The following is a 19,425-nucleotide window of genomic DNA, read 5'->3' as shown; positions in this document are numbered from 1 at the left end:
GTATACCTAAAGGAGGAATGAATAGCGAATATTTTAAATCAAGAGCCTATTTCTGATAATTTCTGTTTTCTCTTTTAGTGAGAAAAATGTATTATTCCAAGCATTCTGTGTCTGAACACTCGGCCCGCATATTTGTCACATCTATTGCAACGCGAACGGATCGTGGCATGATGACACGCCGGATGCGATTAGAATAGAAAAATGTCACTCTCGCCGCCATCGTGAGGCGATTGACCCGTCAGTTTCATGACTTTAGGGACACGTGTAAGGCCCGAAATACGATGGATGTAGAAGCCTTTAGCCTTTTGCCGGAAATTACGTAACAGCCGAAGCTTCCAGCGAGAGTTGTTTCTCGCGTTACTAGAAGTAATAACGCTTAACGTAATAATAACGCTTAAAGCTTAAGAATTGCAATCACATGGGAATACGTATGCCTCGATCATAAAATACCTTTTGCTAGAAAGATAACTATACAGTTTTCTTCGTATAGACATATAATACTTAGACTATGCATTTGGCTGAAAAAACGTGAAAAATTAAACAAGGACAGCATTTTGTATCATCATTCTATCAGGCTGGTAAGAAAGTCATATTACTTTTTTCTATACAAAACGAAAAGCTATTTGTTTTTATACAAAACGAAAAGCTATTTGTTTTTATACAAAACAAAATCTTCATTCTTTAACTCTTTCTATTATAGGATAGAAAAATGACATTCTCACCGCCATCGTGAGGCGACTGACTCGTCTCATGACTTCGGGGATACGTGTAAGGCCCGAAATCTCCATCATTAACTCTATTCTAAAACTTTATTCTGTAATATATTATCCGTTTAATTCAATAACCTTTTGCCATCTGTTTGATAGCTTCATGATTCTGGCCTATATAATAGAACTTTTGCAATATCCCATGCAATAAAAAATTGGGGTTTCTATTTAGAAAATCTGAGGTGACTTTGTCCTGACCTTGATGACGCCACCCAAGGTCAAATTGTTAAGATCGGTAAATAGATCTTCTTCGACGCTACAACTTTTGTCTGAAACATTTTTTTATAAAGTGTATATTTTTCGAAATTTTCAGGGGTCCCGAGGTTTTTTCTTCACCCTATATAACAATCCGACGTTACCATACGAGATCTGTCCAGGAAATATCTGATCTTATGCTGTAGCAGGAGAAAGAGTTAATTCTGGTCAATGGTAACAATGTCTCTTTCAAAGTACTTCCCTTTAGAAACCATAACTTTCTTCCAGTGATCTTTCCACTGTCGGCAACACTTTTTATATTCAGCTTTCAGAATAGCTAACAGCTGCTTTGTCGCATTCTTTTTTATTTCTTCTATGTCATCAAATTTTCCTCCTTTTACAGGATTTTCCAATTTGGAGGACAGCCAGAAGTCGCAGGATTGTTATATATATGAGTTAGATTAGGACTGTAGGGGGGCTGGCGAAGTTGAATAATTCCGTGTTTCACTAGAAATTGCTGAATAAGTTGCGATGAACGATGTGTTCATCGCAACTTATTCCTTAGTCCTCAGTTGTATTAAAACCTCAGTTGTGATGAAGCATCCAGTCACCACTTTTCTACAAATCAGGCTTTTTCCTTCTTACTACGTCACGTAATTGCTTCAGAACTTTTAAGTAATATTCTTTGTTCTAATCCTCTGCAGCATATTCATGATGAACAATACCTTCCTGGTCGAAGAAAGCAGTGTGCATTGCCTTGATCAGACTTCTGGCATGCCTTCTTGGGCCTTGCTCTTCGGACATCCTATCTTACGAAGATTGGACTTTTGTCTCAGGGTCATAACCATAACTCATCCTCAGTAGTTTTTGGCAAGTTTTTGACAAAATTTAATGCAGACTCTTTGTTCGATGCGTTCGGTCATTATGAAATAGGACATGTACGAGGTTCGACATTTACACAACAGCGTACCGTTGCTGACTGAACAGCTGTTGTGCCGTCGTGCCGTTTGGTAAGGGTACTCATAAAAGTCCCCCTTAAATGGTAAAACCTGTTTTTGACAACAGTATTCCTAGGTTCAAAGTTAGAACACAAGGTCAGATATCTTCCGGATAGACCTCGTACAACTCTCGTAATGACTCTTTTAATGATTTATTAGAGTCGACCACGAACTTTTGCACTCATCCAATATTATATGTCTATGCAATTTTGGTCTTAGAATAACAAGCTAAAGGTGTTATATTGCAATCATTGTGCATCTCGGATTTAAATGAACAACATACCTCAATCGAGAAGTCTCATCGAAGCTGACTCGGTCCGTTACGGAATAAACAAGAACTATTGCGTCGGCCCAGCGCAATTTCGGTTCCGCGGCCGCCGCCGGGTACCCCGGAGGATCTGCTATTTCCCATGAGCACCCCAACTGACTGTCCACTCGATAGATTCTGTCCGTGGTGCAGTCATATTCGCCGATGAAACGCTTCGTGGCGAACCGCACGGCTAAAGCTGATCGTGAAATTACGAATAAGAATAACGACGTTTGAAATTTTCATGGAAACTCAATATAAATACTTCAAAATGTCAAACAATATTATTCCGACCAAAACCATTAGAGGTTACAATTAAGATATCAGCAAAATATATAAAACTATTGACATAATGGATTCAAAGAACAATAAGCAAAGCAGAAAAGTAATGCTTCCCACAAATGTTCTTTCTTTTGGTACGAAACCTGACATCTTCAATGCAATAAAAAAGTATGTTCTTTGTACTCCGATGTAATGTCATATACTGATTATTAAAGCCTATTGACAGTATTTTCATATACATCAACGGTTACTTTCGGCCATGTTAAAATAGCACAACTATTGACCTCTATTAGCCAACAGCGAGAATTAATTCAAGTACTTAATATATTAAAAATATTCTTCTGCAGAAATTCAATCTCGCAAATCTCCTACCAAGGACGCCATGGTGCATTGGTTTTAACCGGTTCATTATAACATAAATTCAATAAATCACGTAAATTTCTAAAGATAATTAGGAACTTATTAGAATAAGACACGTCATTGTCCTCAAAATTTCTGTACATCTTAAAAAAATTTATTATCGGTTGGAGTTACTCTTAATGGTGTCCAGAAATTTACTTAACTCCTGCATGTTCTGTTCAAATTTAGAGTACGATACGGTAATTACAATAAATGGACAATATTGTCTCTTTAATTTTAAAATTATTTCCGCTCGTAAACCCCAATCACTAAAAATCTGCTTCAAATGCTATGATTACACTCGGTGGCTTAAATATAGGCATCATATATGCATAATCGCGAAAAGGCGAAAACTTTTAAATTCGAAAACTTTTAAACTCGAAAATTTTTAAACTCACATTTTTAAACTCACATTTTTAAACTTACATTTGCGTTGGTTACATTTGTGACAAATTTCGACATTTCGTGTACGCTCTGCATTTCTGTTCCTACCAGTATAACTCCTAAATGGCGTAATTCTTAGATAAAGTATACAATATAATTTCCCAAGCTAGTATACAGAGTCATCAAAAAATATTGGACCTTCCTATTATCTTAAAAGTACGCACTTTTATGGAAAATGACTCCAATAAAAGTTGTAGGGATTTAAGTGAGCTATCTTATGATGACCTCAACTTTGACCTTGACCTCTATTTTCAAGGTCATTTGAAGGTCAACCTGCGTTTTTTAAATGGGAACTCTTATTTTTTATTACACTGTTTTTTATTACTAGTTAATTTGAACAACTTTTGTATAAAACATTTATTTCTTTGCCTAATATTTTTTTAGACGTTTAAGAAAAACATGATAACTTTCTCAATATTTAACTTACAATATCTCGCTAACTATTTGTCGGAAGAAAAAGTGGTACTAGCATTTTTTGCTCTACTTAGTCTCAAGATTATATTGTTACAATAGCGCCTTGATTTTTGGAAACTTCAAGATCATCAAATTAACAAAAATTGGAATATATTATAACAATATATTCTTGAGATATTCTTGAGACTACTTGAGAATAGTCTTGAGAATTTTTGCCTTGAGAACAACAATTTTAGCTTTATCGGCAGTAATATCATAAAATTTATAATATGTTAATAATGTATATTGTGTAAGACAAAAAGGCCGCCGCAATCGAAAGAAATGCAAACGAAATCATACGGTGGAGAAAGTGCCACGCACTCGTAATAGTTTAACGGTAATATAGTATTTATTCAATTACAATAATCGTGATAAATCTGAAATTATAATGAAACGTAAGCGATCTAAAGTCGAGAGAAAAAAGTGTCTCCTTTTCTTGTTCGCCGTTCTTAAACATTTGTTGTCGAATCGTCCAGGAGATTTCTTATTGGTCCACATTAATGCTGATGTGTCGGCGGGGACAACGAACGAGCCGTAATATATTCTAACATGCTTATCGATGATATATTGTTAAATACATGCTGATCAAAGACTCCAAATAATAGCTACAATCGGAACAACAGTTTAGGAATAATCAGAATAACCCGATCTATTCGATTGCGATCTGTTTATTTCCTTTATTTAATTCGTTGTCGAATAATGTAACGGTTCTAACGCATCAAATATTCTACGATCTCGATGGAATTTGCCCGCTAACTATTTACAATTGCAAGATAATCTGTTTGGTGACATAACTTCAATTTAGCGCAATTGGGACTATGACGATTTTTCAAGGTTTTTGCATGATTCCAACAATAATCCACGCAATAATATTCCGTACAAGTTTCCGTGAAGATTACGCTGTTCATGACAAATAAAACACGATTTAGTGAACATTATCATCTGTATTTCGGCTCCATATCACATTGTAACTCCACTTTAAATAAATATAAAAAGTCTTTCCACGACTTGATCCAATCCTCTTGACTAAAGTTATGAATGTGCCAAAATACCGGGTGACAATATGAAAGTTTTTTTTAACATTTTGCAGATTTCTCCATGGTTCTCCTTATATTTTGATTTATGATCTCTCCTACAGTAAAGAATCATGTCGCACGAACGATGTAATTTTTCAGCATTTTGTTTTGGCATTTTCTTGCAAGGGTGGCAAATATTTGGGTTAAAGAAGTTATGATAAAGCACAGTTTCCAAATTATTCAATTCCGATGGTAGAAAAAATGATGGTGAAAAAAATTGCACATACCGATATGACGGACTCTCTATTGATGAGACGAGATTCTTCTATTGAAAATATACCTATATTTTAATGTAATGGGTGTTTGCAGAAACGCGTTATTTGTAATATTAATTTAGAAATAATGTGCGAAACTCGATATTTCTTGAAGGGAATAATAAATTTCTACTTTCATAAGTTACGAATATACTTAGTGACTGTCCAAAGAACACTAAGAAAATATCTACATATTATATTGTCATATATTTGTGTATTATGATATGTTTATTTATATTTCTTCCATTTCCCGGAAATTATCAAACGAAATTGATTCTGAAGATATAAGAAACCTATATTTATCTTTTGTTAAATATTAGTACATAAATTCTTCCGGAGCTTTTATTTATAAGCTGTATTAAGTTTAGAAGTAAAAAATAAAATTCGAATTCTACGTCCATTTTATGAATTTATTGTCCGATGTTTTTCTAATATGGAGCGAGTTGAAATACATATTTTTAAGGAGAGTATTCAGGTATTGTTACCTTGAAAAAATATAATTCTAATTCCATGTATTATTTATTTTATAACATGCTGAATTCATTCGTATAAATAAATATATATTGCCTAACAGTTTGTATATTATCTCTCATATTATTGTTATAATGAAGTTACAGGCTGATATTATACGGCTTGCACTGTGCTGTTAGTGCTACAGAATGGTGCTATAGAATACAAATTAATTAATTCAATTTTTACCTGGAACGTGTCCGATAGAGTAGAGTAACAAATCTTCTACATTGACTGCGTTCGGAAATCGCAATAGTATACAACTGCTCCAAAATATTTTCTATGATATACTTTTAGATTTAATGTATTAATGATATTCTTCTTTAAAAATTCAATTTGGCAGAAGTTTTATATGTGTGAAGGTCCTGGCACATTTGGATCAGTATTTACGTAAAATACATCACTTAAATTATTAATAATAAATAAAAACTGATTGCGATAGTACACCTCATTGTCTTCGAAATTTCTGTATGCCTTAAGTGAACTAAATTTATTTTCGTCTGGAGTTAAACCAGCTAGTGATCCCGCACCCAGAGCGTCTCTTAATGTCTGTATGTTTCGTTCGCATTTGGAGTACGATGCGCTGGTTACTATAAAAGGGCAAGATTGTCTATTTAACTTTGAAATTATTTCTGTTCGTGAATCCCACGCTCTAATATCTGCTTCAAATGCTATAATTACATCTGGTGGATGAAGTTTAAGTATCGTATTAACATAATTGTTAAGAAGCAAGCGATAACTTTGAAACTCGAACTTGCTTGCGAACTTACTTTGTGTACATTTATAACAAACTTTGACAATGTGGTGTGCATCTTGCGTTTCTGGTCCTATCAATACAACTTTTAAATGCTTTAATGTTTTAGATAAAATATGCAACATAATTTCCCAGGCTAGTACATATCGTGCATCTAAAACAGTTGCGGCTATTATATGAACAACATATTTCAAATCTTTTATATCTAGATCTAAATTTTTACTCTTCATTCCATAATAAAGTGTCAACGGTCCTGATAGGTAATCGGAATAGGCATAGAATGAATACTGAGTGTCACAAAACGCAAATTCTTTCAAGAATTGTTGTATGTCAACGATATTAACTGTGCTAATTATATCGGCACTAATATTCATAAATTCTTTTCGACGGATTGAATAAAATTTGAGTAAAATTTCACGATCTATCTCGAGATACGACTTCAATTTAGTACAATTAAAACTCTGATGATTTTCCAAGGCTTTTGCATGATCCGAACAATAGTTCACACAACAGCATTCCGGACAAGTTTGAAGATTATATTGTTCATGACAAATAAAACACGATTTAGCGAACATGATCATTTCTATTTCGTACGGCTTCATATCACGTTGTAACAACATTTTAACTAAATATAAAAACTCTGTCCTCGACTTGATCCAATTCTGCTCAGAAGTATAGTACAGTTGCAGGTTACTATGCGAAAGTTTTGTTAAAACTTCGCAGATATCTTTGTGATTCTCTTTATCCATTAATTCATGATCGTTGTTACAATAAAAAATCACGTTGCAAGAACTACATGTATAGCATTCCATCTTCAGCTGTTGTGGTGTTTTTTTGCACACATGACAAACATTAGGATTGAAGAAGTCATAGTAAGACTTATCTCCTAAATCACTGCTCGCCCATGGTGAGAAAAAAGATGGTATGTCAGGTATACCGATATTATGTGGTAGAGTAATTGGGTCATTATATAACCTTAATAGATCACGTAAACTCGTAATGATAAATAGAAACTTATTGCGATAGGACACGTCGTTTTCGAAATTTCTGTATGCCTTAAGAGAACTAAACTTATTTTCGGTTGGAATTAGATCTGCTAGGGATGCATTTAGAGCTAGTTTTAACATACCTATGTTTGCTTCGCATTTGGCGCGCGACGCGGCTGTTACTATAAAAGGGCAAGATTGTTCTTTTAACTTTGAAATTACAGTTTGTAAATCCCATGTACTAATATCTGCTTCAAACGCTATAATTACATCTGGTAGGTGAAGTTTAAGTATTGTATTAACATAATTGCTAAGAGGCATGCGATAACTTTGAAACTCGAATGTCTTCTGATTGTGTTTACACACGCTACAAACCTTGACATTTTCACATGCCTCTTGCATTTCTGGTCCTATCAATATAACTTTTAGATGATTCCGTGTCTGAGGTAAAGCATGTAATATAATTTCCCAGGCTAGTATATATCGTGCATCTAAAACAGTTGCGGCTATTATATGAATAATATAGGGAGATTTTTTTATATGTAGGTTTACATTCTTCATTCCATAATACAATGTCAACGGTCCTGATAGGTAATCAGAATAGAAATAGAATAAATACTCATCTTTAAAAGTCGCAAATGAATCCAAGAATTTTTGTATGTTAACGATTTCAACTTTGTTAAATACATCGACGTTAATATCAATAAATCTTTTTTGAGAGATCATGCCTCTGAAAATGTCACGATCTACTTCAAAACACGACTTCAATCCTGCGCAATTAGGACTGTGCAAAATATTGAAGGATTCTTTATGCTCCGAACAATAGTTCACGCAATAGCACTCCGTACAAGTTCGAAGATTACGATGAAGTTGATGATGACAAAGAAAACACGATTTAGCGAACATAATCATTTGTATTTCGTACGGCTTCATATCACGTTGCAACTCTCTTTTGACTAAACGTAAAAGGTTTTTCCTCGACCTGATCCAAAAGTCCTGAATATAGCCGAAAGTTTTCCACATTTCCATGTATTTATATGAAATTGTTACTAAAATTCCGCAGATTTGTTCATGATTCTCTTTATCCACTAATTCATGTTCGCTTTGACAATAAAGAATCATATTGCACGAGGGACATATATTGTCCTCTTCCTCCAGTCTTTCTGGTTTTTTGCACAAATGACAAATATTTGGATTGAAGAAGTCACTATATGACCTAGCTTCTACAAAATTGATCGACCACGGTGAAAAAAACGGTGATATATCAGACATATTATGATCCTCTTGTTGCTAAGGCGATGAAATTTTTCTGTTGAATATATGCCAATATTTTGATATAATGAATATTTACAGAAGTGCGTTATTTGTAATATTAATTTAGAAATAATGTGCGGAACTCGTTACCTTTTAGGGGGAATAACAAAATTCTGCTTCCACAGTTTACGCGTTCACTTAGTGACTGTTCGGAAAATGTCAAGGAGATATCTACATATGCTATTATATTTGTGTATGACTATGTTTATTTATATTTCTTATATGTCTTAGGAATCATCAAACGGATTTGTCTCTGAAGATATAATGGAATCATACTTTGTTTAATATTATTACATAAATTTCTCTGGACCTTTCCATTTGTAATTTGTATCTAAAGATAATAAGATGAGAATACTGTTATGCGTCATGGTATATGGTGACGCCCGTCATTTGATTGCTGCTCAGCTGGGACGATCTGATCAGCTGTGCTGTCAAAAAATCAATATCGGTGCTTATTGACTCGTCGTCCAGGGAGGTCGCTCTTCAATTTTAAAGACCGCTTTGATTTTTCGATAGTACAGCTGATCATATCGTCTCTGTTAACCAACAATCGAATGACGGGCGTCATTGCATATATATGTATATCAAATTCAAATTATTTTTTTCTATATATGTATGTAACATGTACACCAAACTCAAATTATTTTTTTCTCAAAATATACAGGATGTCCCATTTTTAAAAATCGTACCTCGATAATTCTTCATCGAAGCATTTTCAGCAAAAATGTTTCGAACAAAAGTTGTATTATTTCATGGGGGACATAAAACAACTATACTATTTTATTTACAAATGGCACCATTTTCGAGATATTCATTGATCATTACTTTTCTTACATAAACTTGGTTGTTCACCACCCGAGAAAAGAACAATTAGCTGGTAGGAGTCCGGCATAACCCTAGACTCTTCCCCGAATGTTTGGGGTATCCGTGATGGATTTCCTTCTCACGAGAAAAAGGAAAACACACACGATATAATTGAACCAATAATACCAATAATATTAACCAAATTTAATTTAACTCTAACTTAACTAATTTAATTGGTCCAATATACTAATTGGTATTGAATTGGGATGCCCCCAGGATATTGATTTACATATATTTATTTATTTTCAGTTTATTATAATGACAGAACTGTATACTGTGGACAATGGATTATTTTACGTAGGTTGCTGCAAATGATTCGGAAAGGTATGGGAAAAAACAAAAAAATTTGAACAAATGGCTTTATTGTTTTTCAAAATATTCCTCTTTAACATTTATGCATTTTTGCATACGCGTTTAAATCAGTTTTTTAATCACTTTTTCTATTCAAAGCGAAGTATAACCAAAAGATGCGATTTATATGCTTCGACAATTTATATGCTCTTCAAGCGTTGTAAAACGCTGATCTTATTTATTTTTATTTTTCACCATAGGGAACAGGAAGAAGTTATTAGGTGATAAATCAGAGCTACAAGGACAATAAGATATTAATTCGATATTTTGGCGCTTCAAATAATCGACCGTTTCAGCTGCTATATTATGTTGATATGATGCAGAATGATTCATTTTCTCGCATTGCTTTTCCTCATTTCACCGATGACTTCTATTGTGAAAGAAATTGTGTGGATCGATTTTTTTGTGGAGTCTAAATCATTCCAGATAACTGGGTTATTGCTGATGAAATTTTGGCATGCTGGCCTAAAGCTACATCAGATAGAGATTATGATACTCTTGTCTATATTAGGAGTTGTGTAAAGGATGATTCGACATTAGAAATTATTAAAATTATTTTATATAATATATATATATATAACAAGTTTATAGAAATCGTTGATTTCCGATTTTCCATTTCTTCATTTTCTGACTTTGGTTTATATTCTTTTTTACATGAATATATCGCTAATAAAATGTATTTTTGCCAATTTCTAGATTCATTTCTAAATGCTAAATGCTAAAGAAAACTGAATATAAAAAAATGTTGGCTCGCCACACAATACAAATGAGAGGAAGAAACAGAAGAGAGACAATATTAAGGCAGAGTTCAGCGATAACGATGATAATGAAGAATAGATTCGTGAAAAAAGAAGAAGAGTGAAAAAGCGAATTTACCGTCATTTCCTTAAGCTGTGGACATGAAATCATTATCTTGTGGTAGCCAAAATGTTGCAACATTATCATCCGATAATGAAGAACTTAAGAAAAATTGTGTACTTTTTCTTTGTATTATAATATCAATTTGAAGATCAAACGCTTTATATAATTATTCTTTTAGGCATTGGCAGTAAAATTGTTTATCAAATATTGAGAGGAATAGAAAACTTGAAAATATTAGGAGGTTATATTAAAAGCCGTTATTCTCGTGTAGATCTAAGCTCTAGCTGCGTATGCTATGAACAGTGACAGACGTTTCTTATGTCATTTTGAAGTGTGAACATTTCCTACATAAAAAATTAGTCATCAGACGCCAACCTTTGTTTACACAAGCTTTTCTATAACCTACTATTAAAATGGAACGCGATAAATTGTTTTTCCGATGTGTGCTTCTACATTACTTTGATTTGGAAAAAGTGCAGCTGAAGCTTACCGGCTGCTTGTGAAAACTTATGGTAAATCTGCTTCATCGGAAACAGTATGTAGAAATTGGTTTCGACGATTCAAAAGTGGTGATTGTGACGTTCACAAACAACGGCCAGGTCAATCGAAAAAGTTCAATGATAAACAACCACAAGCTCTATTGGAAATAAACCCTACTCAAGCACACAAAGAATTGGCTCAACTGTTTAAAATCGATAAGTTAATTATTTCACAACATTTACAAGCCATAGGAATGATCCAGAAAGAAAGGAGATGGCTGCCACATGAATTGACCGAAAATTGCTAATCGTTTAAACATCTCGATTTCTGTGCTTGCAAGGCATAAAAAGAAGTTTCTTGTGGCGTATTGTGATCGGCGGTAAGAAATAGATTTATTTCGACAACCCGAAACGCAAGAAATCATGAATTGATGGCCAACAATCAACGTCGACACCAAAACGAAACATCCACGTTCACAAAGCAATGCTCTCTATTTGGTGAGATATGGAGAGTGTCTTATATTATGAGTTGTTGAAAAACTGAACGAAACAGTGACCACTGAACGTTATCGACAACAATTGGAGCGTTTGAATAATAATTTGATCCTAAAACAACCACCAATTGCACCAAATCGCTGAAAAGTGATTCTTCTTCATGACAATACTTAGCCCCATGTTGTTATAGCCGTGAAACAAATACTGATGGAGGTTGAATAGGAGGTTCTCTCGCACCCCGCATATTCTCCGGCCCCAAGCGATTACACAAGCGACTTCTGATCGATGCAACATGCTTTGGAAGATACACATTTCCATAATTACGAAGAAGTCGAAAATTGGGTTGCTGAATGGAATGGCTCAAAAGACAGACCGCTCTTTCATCGCGGAATTCAACTTCTACCAAAAAAGTGGGAAAAAGTCATAGCTTCCAAGGGCAAATACTTTGATTGATGTATTCATACGTTTTGTTATTGAAACAAATACTCAAAAAACACAAAACACAACAGTGGCTTCCAATGCAATCGCTTAATATAATATGACGATTTTATACAGTGACTTTTAGTGCTATGGAAGGGCAAGTTAATTAATTAAATTTTTATCTGGAACTTATCGAGCAAAATAAGGTAATAAATTTTCTACAGTGGCTGTGTTCGGAGATCACAATAGGTATACAACAGTCCAAAAATATTTTCTACATCGATGCTGATGTGACGGCGAGTAAAACGAACGAGCCGTAGTATATTTTAAGCATGCTTATTGATGATATATTAGTCAATACATGCTGATCAGAGACTCCAAATATTAGCTTCAATCGGAATAACAGTTTAGGTCACCTGATCCATTCGACTGCGATCTGTTTATTTTCTTCATTTAATTCGTTGTCTTCGTTGTCGAATAATCTAACGGTTTTAACGCATCAAATATTCTACGATCTCGATGGAATTTGCCCGCTAACTATTTACAATTGCAAGATAATCTGTCTGGAGACATAACTTCAATTTGGCACAATTGGGACTATGACGATTTTCCAAGGTTTTTGCATGATTCCAACAATAATCCACGCAATAATATTCCGTACAAGTTTAAAGATTACACTGTTCATGACAAATAAAACACGATTTAGCGAACATGATCATCTGCATTTCGTACGGCTACATATCACGTTCGAACTTTGTTTTGACTAAATGTAAAAGCTCCTTCCTCGACTTGACCCAATCCTCTTGACTAAAATTATAAATGTGCCAAAATACCGGGTGACGATATGAAAGTTTTTTTTAACATTTTGCAGATTTCTCCATGGTTCTCCTTATATTTTGCTTTGTGATCTCTCCTACAGTAAAGAATCATGTCGCACGAACGATGTATTGTAATTTTACGGTATTTGTTTTGGTTCTTCCTTGCAAAGATGGCAAATGTTTGGATTAAAGAAGTTATGATAAAGCACAGCACCCAAATTATTCAATTCCCATGGTGGAAAAAATGATGGTGAAAAAAATTGCATATACCGATATGACGGACTCTCTATTGATGAGACGAGATTCTTCTATTGAAAATATACCTATATTTTAATGTAATGGGTGTTTGCAGAAACGCGTTATTTGTAATATTAATTTAGAAATAATGTGCGAAACTCGATATTTCTTGAAGGGAATAATAAATTTCTACTTTCATAAGTTACGAATATACTTAGTGACTGTCCAAAGAACACTAAGAAAATATCTACATATTATATTGTCATATATTTGTGTATTATGATATGTTTATTTATATTTCTTCCATTTCCCGGAAATTATCAAACGAAATTGATTCTGAAGATATAAGAAACTTATATTTATCTTTTGTTAAATATTAGTACATAAATTTTTACGGAGCTTTTATTTATAAGCTGTATTAAGTTTAGAAGTAAAAAATAAAATTCGAATTCTACGTCCATTTTATGAATTTATTGTCCGATGTTTTTCTAATATGGAGCGAGTTGAAATGCATATTTTTAAGGAGAGTATTCAAGTATTGTTACCTTGAAAAAATATAATTCTAATTCCATGTATTATTTATTTTATAACATGCAGAATTCATTCGTACAAGTAAATATGTATTGTCTAACAGATATTATTATCTCTCATATTATTGTTACAATGATGTTACAGGCTAATATTACACGGCTTGCACTGTGCTATAGAATACAAATTAATTAATTCAATTTTTACCTGGAATGTGTCTGATAGGATAGAATAACAAATCTTCTACATTGACTGCGTTTGGAAATCACAATAGGTGTACAACTATTCAAAAATATTTTTTATGATATACTTTTAGATTTAATGTATTAATGATATTCTCCTTTAAAAATTCAATTTGGCAGGAGTTTTATATGTTTGAGGATCCTGACGTATTTGGATCAGTATTTACGTAAAATACATCGCTTAAATTCCTAATAATAAATAAAAACTTATTGCGATAGAAGATGTCATTGCCCTCGAAATTTCTGTATGCCTTAAGAGAACTAAATTTATTTTTGTCTGGAGTTAGACCTGCTAATGATCCAGCACCCAGAGCTTCTCTTAATGTCTGTATGTTTCGTTCGCATTTGGAATACGACGCGCCGGTTACTATAAAAGGGCAAGATTGTCCATTTAACTTTGAAATTATTTCTGTTCGTGAATCCCACGCTCTAATATCTGCTTCAAATGCTATAATTACATCTGGTGGATAAAGTGTAAGTATTGTATTAACATAATTCCTGAGAAGCAAGTGATAACTTTGAAACTTGAACGTGCTCTCCCATAGTATGCATTTGTGACAAATTTCGACAATTTTGTATGCGTCTTGCGTTTCTGGTCCTACCAATATAATTTTTAAATGCTTTAGTGTCTTAGATAAAATATGCAACATTATTTCCCAGGCTAGTACATATCGTGCATCTAAAATAGTTGCGGCTATTATATGAACAACGTACTTCATACCTTTTATATCTAGATCTAAATTTTTACTCTTCATTCCATAATAAAGTGTCAACGGTCCTGATAGGTAATCGGAATAGGCATAGAATGAATACTGAGTGTCACAAAACGCAAATTCTTTCAAGAATTGTTGTATGTCAACGATATTAACTGTGCTAATTATATCGGCACTAATATTCATAAATTCTTTTCGATGGATTGGATAAAATTTGAGTAAAATTTCACGATCTATCTCGAGATACGACTTCAATTTAGTGCAATTAGAACTCTGATGATTTTCCAAGGCTTTTGCATGATACGAACAATAATTCATGCAATAGCACACCGTACAAGTTTGAAGATTACATTGTACATGACAAATAAAGCACGATTTAACGAACTTGATCATTTCTATTTCGTACGGCTTCATATCACGTCGTAACGCTTCTTTAACTAAATATAAAAGCTCTTTCCTCGACTCAATCCAATTCTTCTGAGAGATATTGCAAGTGTGCCACAATTGCGGGTTACTCTGCGAAAGTGTTGTTAAAATTCCGCAGATATCTACATGATTCCCTTTATCCATTGATTCATGATCGCTGCTACAATAAAGAATCATGTTGCAAGAACGACACGTATTGCATTCTGTCTTCAGCTTTTCTGGTGTTTTCTTACACACATGACAAATATTTGGATTGAAGAAGTCATAGTAAGACTTGTCTCCTAAATTATTGTTCGCCCATAGTGAAAAAAACGGTAGTGTGTCAGACATCTCGATATTATGGTCCTCTTGTTGATGAGACGTACGTTGACGATGAGATTTTTCTGTCGAATACATGCCAATATTTTGATGTAACGGATATTTACTGAAGTGCGTTATTTGCAATATTAATTTAGAAATAATGTGCGGAATTCGTTACCTCTTAGCGAGAATAATAAAATTCTGCTTCCACAGTTTACGCGTTCACTTAGTGACTGTTCGGAGAATGTCAAGGAGATATCTACATATTATGTTGTTATATTTGTATATGATTATGTTTATTTATATTTCTTATATGTCTTAGGAATCATCAAACGGATTTGTCTCTGAAGGTAACGGAAGAGAGAAAGAGAGAGAGAGAGAGAGAGAGAGGGGAGGTGTTGGAAGGGAAGGAGGGAGTGAGTGAGGGAAGAGGAGGGAGAGAGGCATAATGTGTGAATACTATTGCATCACGGTATGTTATGACGCCCGTCATTTGATTACCGGTCAGCTTATGCTGAGCAGACGATGTAATGTAATGAGCTGTACCATCGAAAAATCAACAGCGGTGCTTATTGACTTGTCGTCCAGGGAGATTAATTTAATAATTTTGAAATTTCCAAAGGTCGATAAGTTAACAAAAGTTAGGGCACTATTATAGTAATATGTTCTTGATAGTAAATAAAGAAAAAAAGTCTAATACTATTTTTTCTTTCCACGAATAGTTAGCGAGATATCGTAAGTTAAATGTTGAAAAAGTTACCAAGTTTTCTTTAAATATTTCAAAAAATATTAAGCAAATAAAAAAATGTTTCAGACAAAAGTTATTAAAATTAATTGGTAGAAAAAGAAGATATCATAAAAGATTGGGCTTCCTATTTAAAAACATTAAGTTGACTTTCAACTGACCTTGAGAATGCCCTCCAAATAAAAAACTGATAATGCCATTCTCTTTCCCCTCCGAAATCATGGAACATGTGTTTTAGATTTTTTTAATATCTTTCACAGTTTTCGAGATTTTTCACCTGTTACGTTTTAAATTTAGTACCCTGTATATCGCAAGAACAAAAAGAATTGCTTGTAGAGTTTTTCAAAGGAAGAAAGGAGCTAATAAGAGGCAAAAATTCTTAAATATATAATATAATATAATATATAATAATAGATATAATATAATATGATAATATATATACAGGATGTCCCAAAAGTAACGGACCACCCTAATAGCTCTTCAGTATTGAAGTTTCAAGGCAAATGATTTGAATAAAAGTTGTAGGAATTTAAGTGAGCTACCTTATGATGACCTTGAGTTTGACCTCGACCTCTATTTTCAAGGTTATTTGAAGGTTTACTTGCGTTTTTTTTAATGGGAACCCTTATTTTTTATTATACTGTTTCTTTCTACTAGTTAATTTGAACAACTTTTGTCTAAACCATTTTTTTGTCTAATATTTTTTCAGATATTTGAGGAACATTTGATAACTTTTCCAATATTTAATTTATTTAATTTATTTAATAACGATTTCCAATATTCCAATATTTAATTTATTTAATAACGATATCTCGCTAACTATTTGTCGGAAGAAAAAGTGGCACTAGACTTTCTTGCTTTATTTAGTCTCAAGAATATATTGTTACAATAGCGCCCTGATTTTGGTTAATTTGATGATTTTGAAATTTCCAAAAGTCAATAAGTTAACAAATGTCAGAGCGTTATTGTAACAATACATTCTTGAGACTAAATAAAGCAAGAAAGTCTAGTACTACTTTTTCTTCCGACAAATAGTTAGCGAGATATCGCAAGTTAAATATTGAAAAAGTTATCAAGTTTTCCTCAAATATCTCAAAAAATATTAGACAAATAAAAAAATGTTTTAGGCAAAAGTAGTTCAAATTAACTAGTAATAAAAAACAGTGTAATAAAAAATAAGAGTTCCCATTTAAAAAACAGGCTGACCTTCAAATGACCTTGAAAATAGAGGTCAAGGTCAAAGTTAAGGTCATCATAAGATAGCTCACTTAAATCCCTACAACTTTTATTAAAATCATTTTCCTTGAAACTTCAATACTGAAGAGTTATTAGAGTGGTCCGTTACTTTTGGGACACCCTACTCGGTCATCGATGAAACATTCCTCTAATATTAAAATGTTTAAAACTCATATTCATACTCAATACTCAGACTCATATTCAATAGTAAAATATAAATCATTTCTTTGGAAATACTAATGTAAAATATTCTTAGAATAGGTATGTTAAAATAATATTCGAATGTATAAAATATTAATAATATAATATATTTTGCTGAAATTAACTTGAATGTATCGACATATATTACACTTATAGCGAGCTATTGAATAGTTTTATTTGAACTTGAAGTTCCATATGAGTGTAAAATATATGAAATAAAATATATTAATAGCTCGCGCGCATCGCAAATTTATCGTTACCTTTTGGTGCAGCCGTGCCAAGATTTTTTGTATTAAATATTTTTTATGGCATTGTTATAATAACTAATTTGTTATAATAACAAGTAAAATAACCATATAACTCAGAGTTCTAATAAATAATGAAGACACTGTTTCCGAAGTACCGGGCTATGTATCATTGGGAGTTTTGGATATATTTATTTTCAGATTGCAATCGCTCTCATTTGCAGAGTTGAGGTTGAGTAGAATTTTTCAGTTGGTGCTACTGTTTTGTTATATCATTTTTTTTGTAAGACAGTTTTGTAGAATTTGATTCATAGGATTGAATAGTAATAAAACCTTTAAAAAGATATCTTTTTTAAATATTGGACACTATTAATAAACGTGTTAAATTTTTGTAAATGTATTGTAATATAAATCTTACTTGTAAAACTTATATACATATATATCTTAAAAAAAATAATTTGATAAGTTTTACTTGTAAAAATTTATTGCGTTATATACATACATATAAAAAAAAATAATTTAATAAGTTTTATTTATAAAAACTTATGTTATGTACATATATAACTTAAAAAAAAATAATTTGAATTTGAAATGTTAAATTTTTGTAACACGATATAAGTTTTACTTGTAAAAACTTACGTTATATACATATATAACACAATACGTGTTGCGCGTGTACTTGACGCCTTTTTTTACCTTTTTGTTTAAAAAGGTAAATTTACAAAGGTAAGTTTTATAAATTTTACTTATAAAAACTTATGTTACGCACATTTTTTGTAATTGTTTGTTAAAAAAATTATTTGATACCAAGAAGTACGCGAGTGCTTCTACTTGTTTCAATTCTTTCTCAAACAATCGAAAAAGTTCAGAAATCGAATGGTTTATTTCGAACATCTTGTAATTATTGCCTACGTGTCGCTCATCAAGAAAAAAAGGAGGAATAGAGAGAAAAACACCGACTACTCACCCGACTTGCCAACGCCCGACTGGCCCATCAGGATCACTTTAACCGTCTTAAAAGTATCCCTGTTAGCAAGACCTAGGCCCCAGCTAATCGGAGGACTGATTCTCTTCTTGGTGGACGCCAACGGCGGCGGACTGTTGTTCTCCATGTCTTAATCGCCACTGCTACCTCGCCAGGTCGTTCCATCGATTATGAACCCTCGTCGTGTGTCTGATGGTATTTAATGGATACATTATTCATGGCGATCTGTCGCGCACGCTTCTCAAAGGGTGCGCATGTAATAAACAACATTGTGTGACGACAACGCGCGCGTCATTAACTATTATTAGAATAATTACGTAGGCCCTCATGGTGAATTATGAAAAAAAAAAAAACATACGTGATCGTCATCAAAGAGGTGTAATAATTCTATTTTTGGGATACGCCCACCAGTTTTCTCCCGCGTATTATTAACTCACATGTTTCTGAAGAAAGAAAAATGTATCCGATATGTTTCCAAATGATCTCTCGCTGAGTGATTGTCGCTGTAAATATGTTAAATAAAAGCGCGTTAAATGAGGA

At 33.0% G+C, this 19,425-nt stretch overlaps 2 protein-coding genes across 3 annotated transcripts in view; both read right to left on the bottom strand.

Annotated features, from left to right (window-relative positions):
* The window catches only part of LOC105186979 (ras-related and estrogen-regulated growth inhibitor), a 38,034-nt gene extending 18,960 nt beyond the window's left edge, over positions 1 to 19,074 (bottom strand). For both annotated transcript variants that reach the window (XM_025304024.1, XM_025304023.1), the window contains exons 1-2: positions 18,868 to 19,074; positions 2,244 to 2,466 (exon numbers count right to left, since the gene is read on the bottom strand). In XM_025304024.1, coding sequence (XP_025159809.1) covers positions 2,244 to 2,466; positions 18,868 to 19,012 — 368 coding nt within the window. In that variant the 5' untranslated portion in view covers positions 19,013 to 19,074. The remainder of the gene's footprint in view (positions 1 to 2,243; positions 2,467 to 18,867) is intronic.
* LOC105186970 (uncharacterized) lies at positions 5,696 to 8,886 on the bottom strand. Its single transcript, XM_011147516.2, has 2 exons — positions 8,830 to 8,886; positions 5,696 to 8,734 (listed from the first exon to the last, which is right to left on the bottom strand). The coding sequence occupies exon 2, from the start codon at positions 8,695 to 8,697 to the stop codon at positions 6,034 to 6,036; it is 2,664 nt and encodes an 887-aa protein (XP_011145818.2). The 5' UTR covers positions 8,698 to 8,734; positions 8,830 to 8,886; the 3' UTR covers positions 5,696 to 6,033.
* Positions 19,075 to 19,425: the final 351 nt, after the last annotated feature.

This window comes from Harpegnathos saltator, unplaced genomic scaffold (assembly GCF_003227715.2).
Source record: "Harpegnathos saltator strain DR-91 unplaced genomic scaffold, Hsal_v8.6 scaffold587, whole genome shotgun sequence".
NCBI classification, from domain to species: domain Eukaryota; kingdom Metazoa; phylum Arthropoda; class Insecta; order Hymenoptera; family Formicidae; genus Harpegnathos; species Harpegnathos saltator.
The sequence above is the reverse complement of the archived record's forward strand: the minus strand, read 5'-3'. Positions and strand labels throughout refer to the sequence as shown.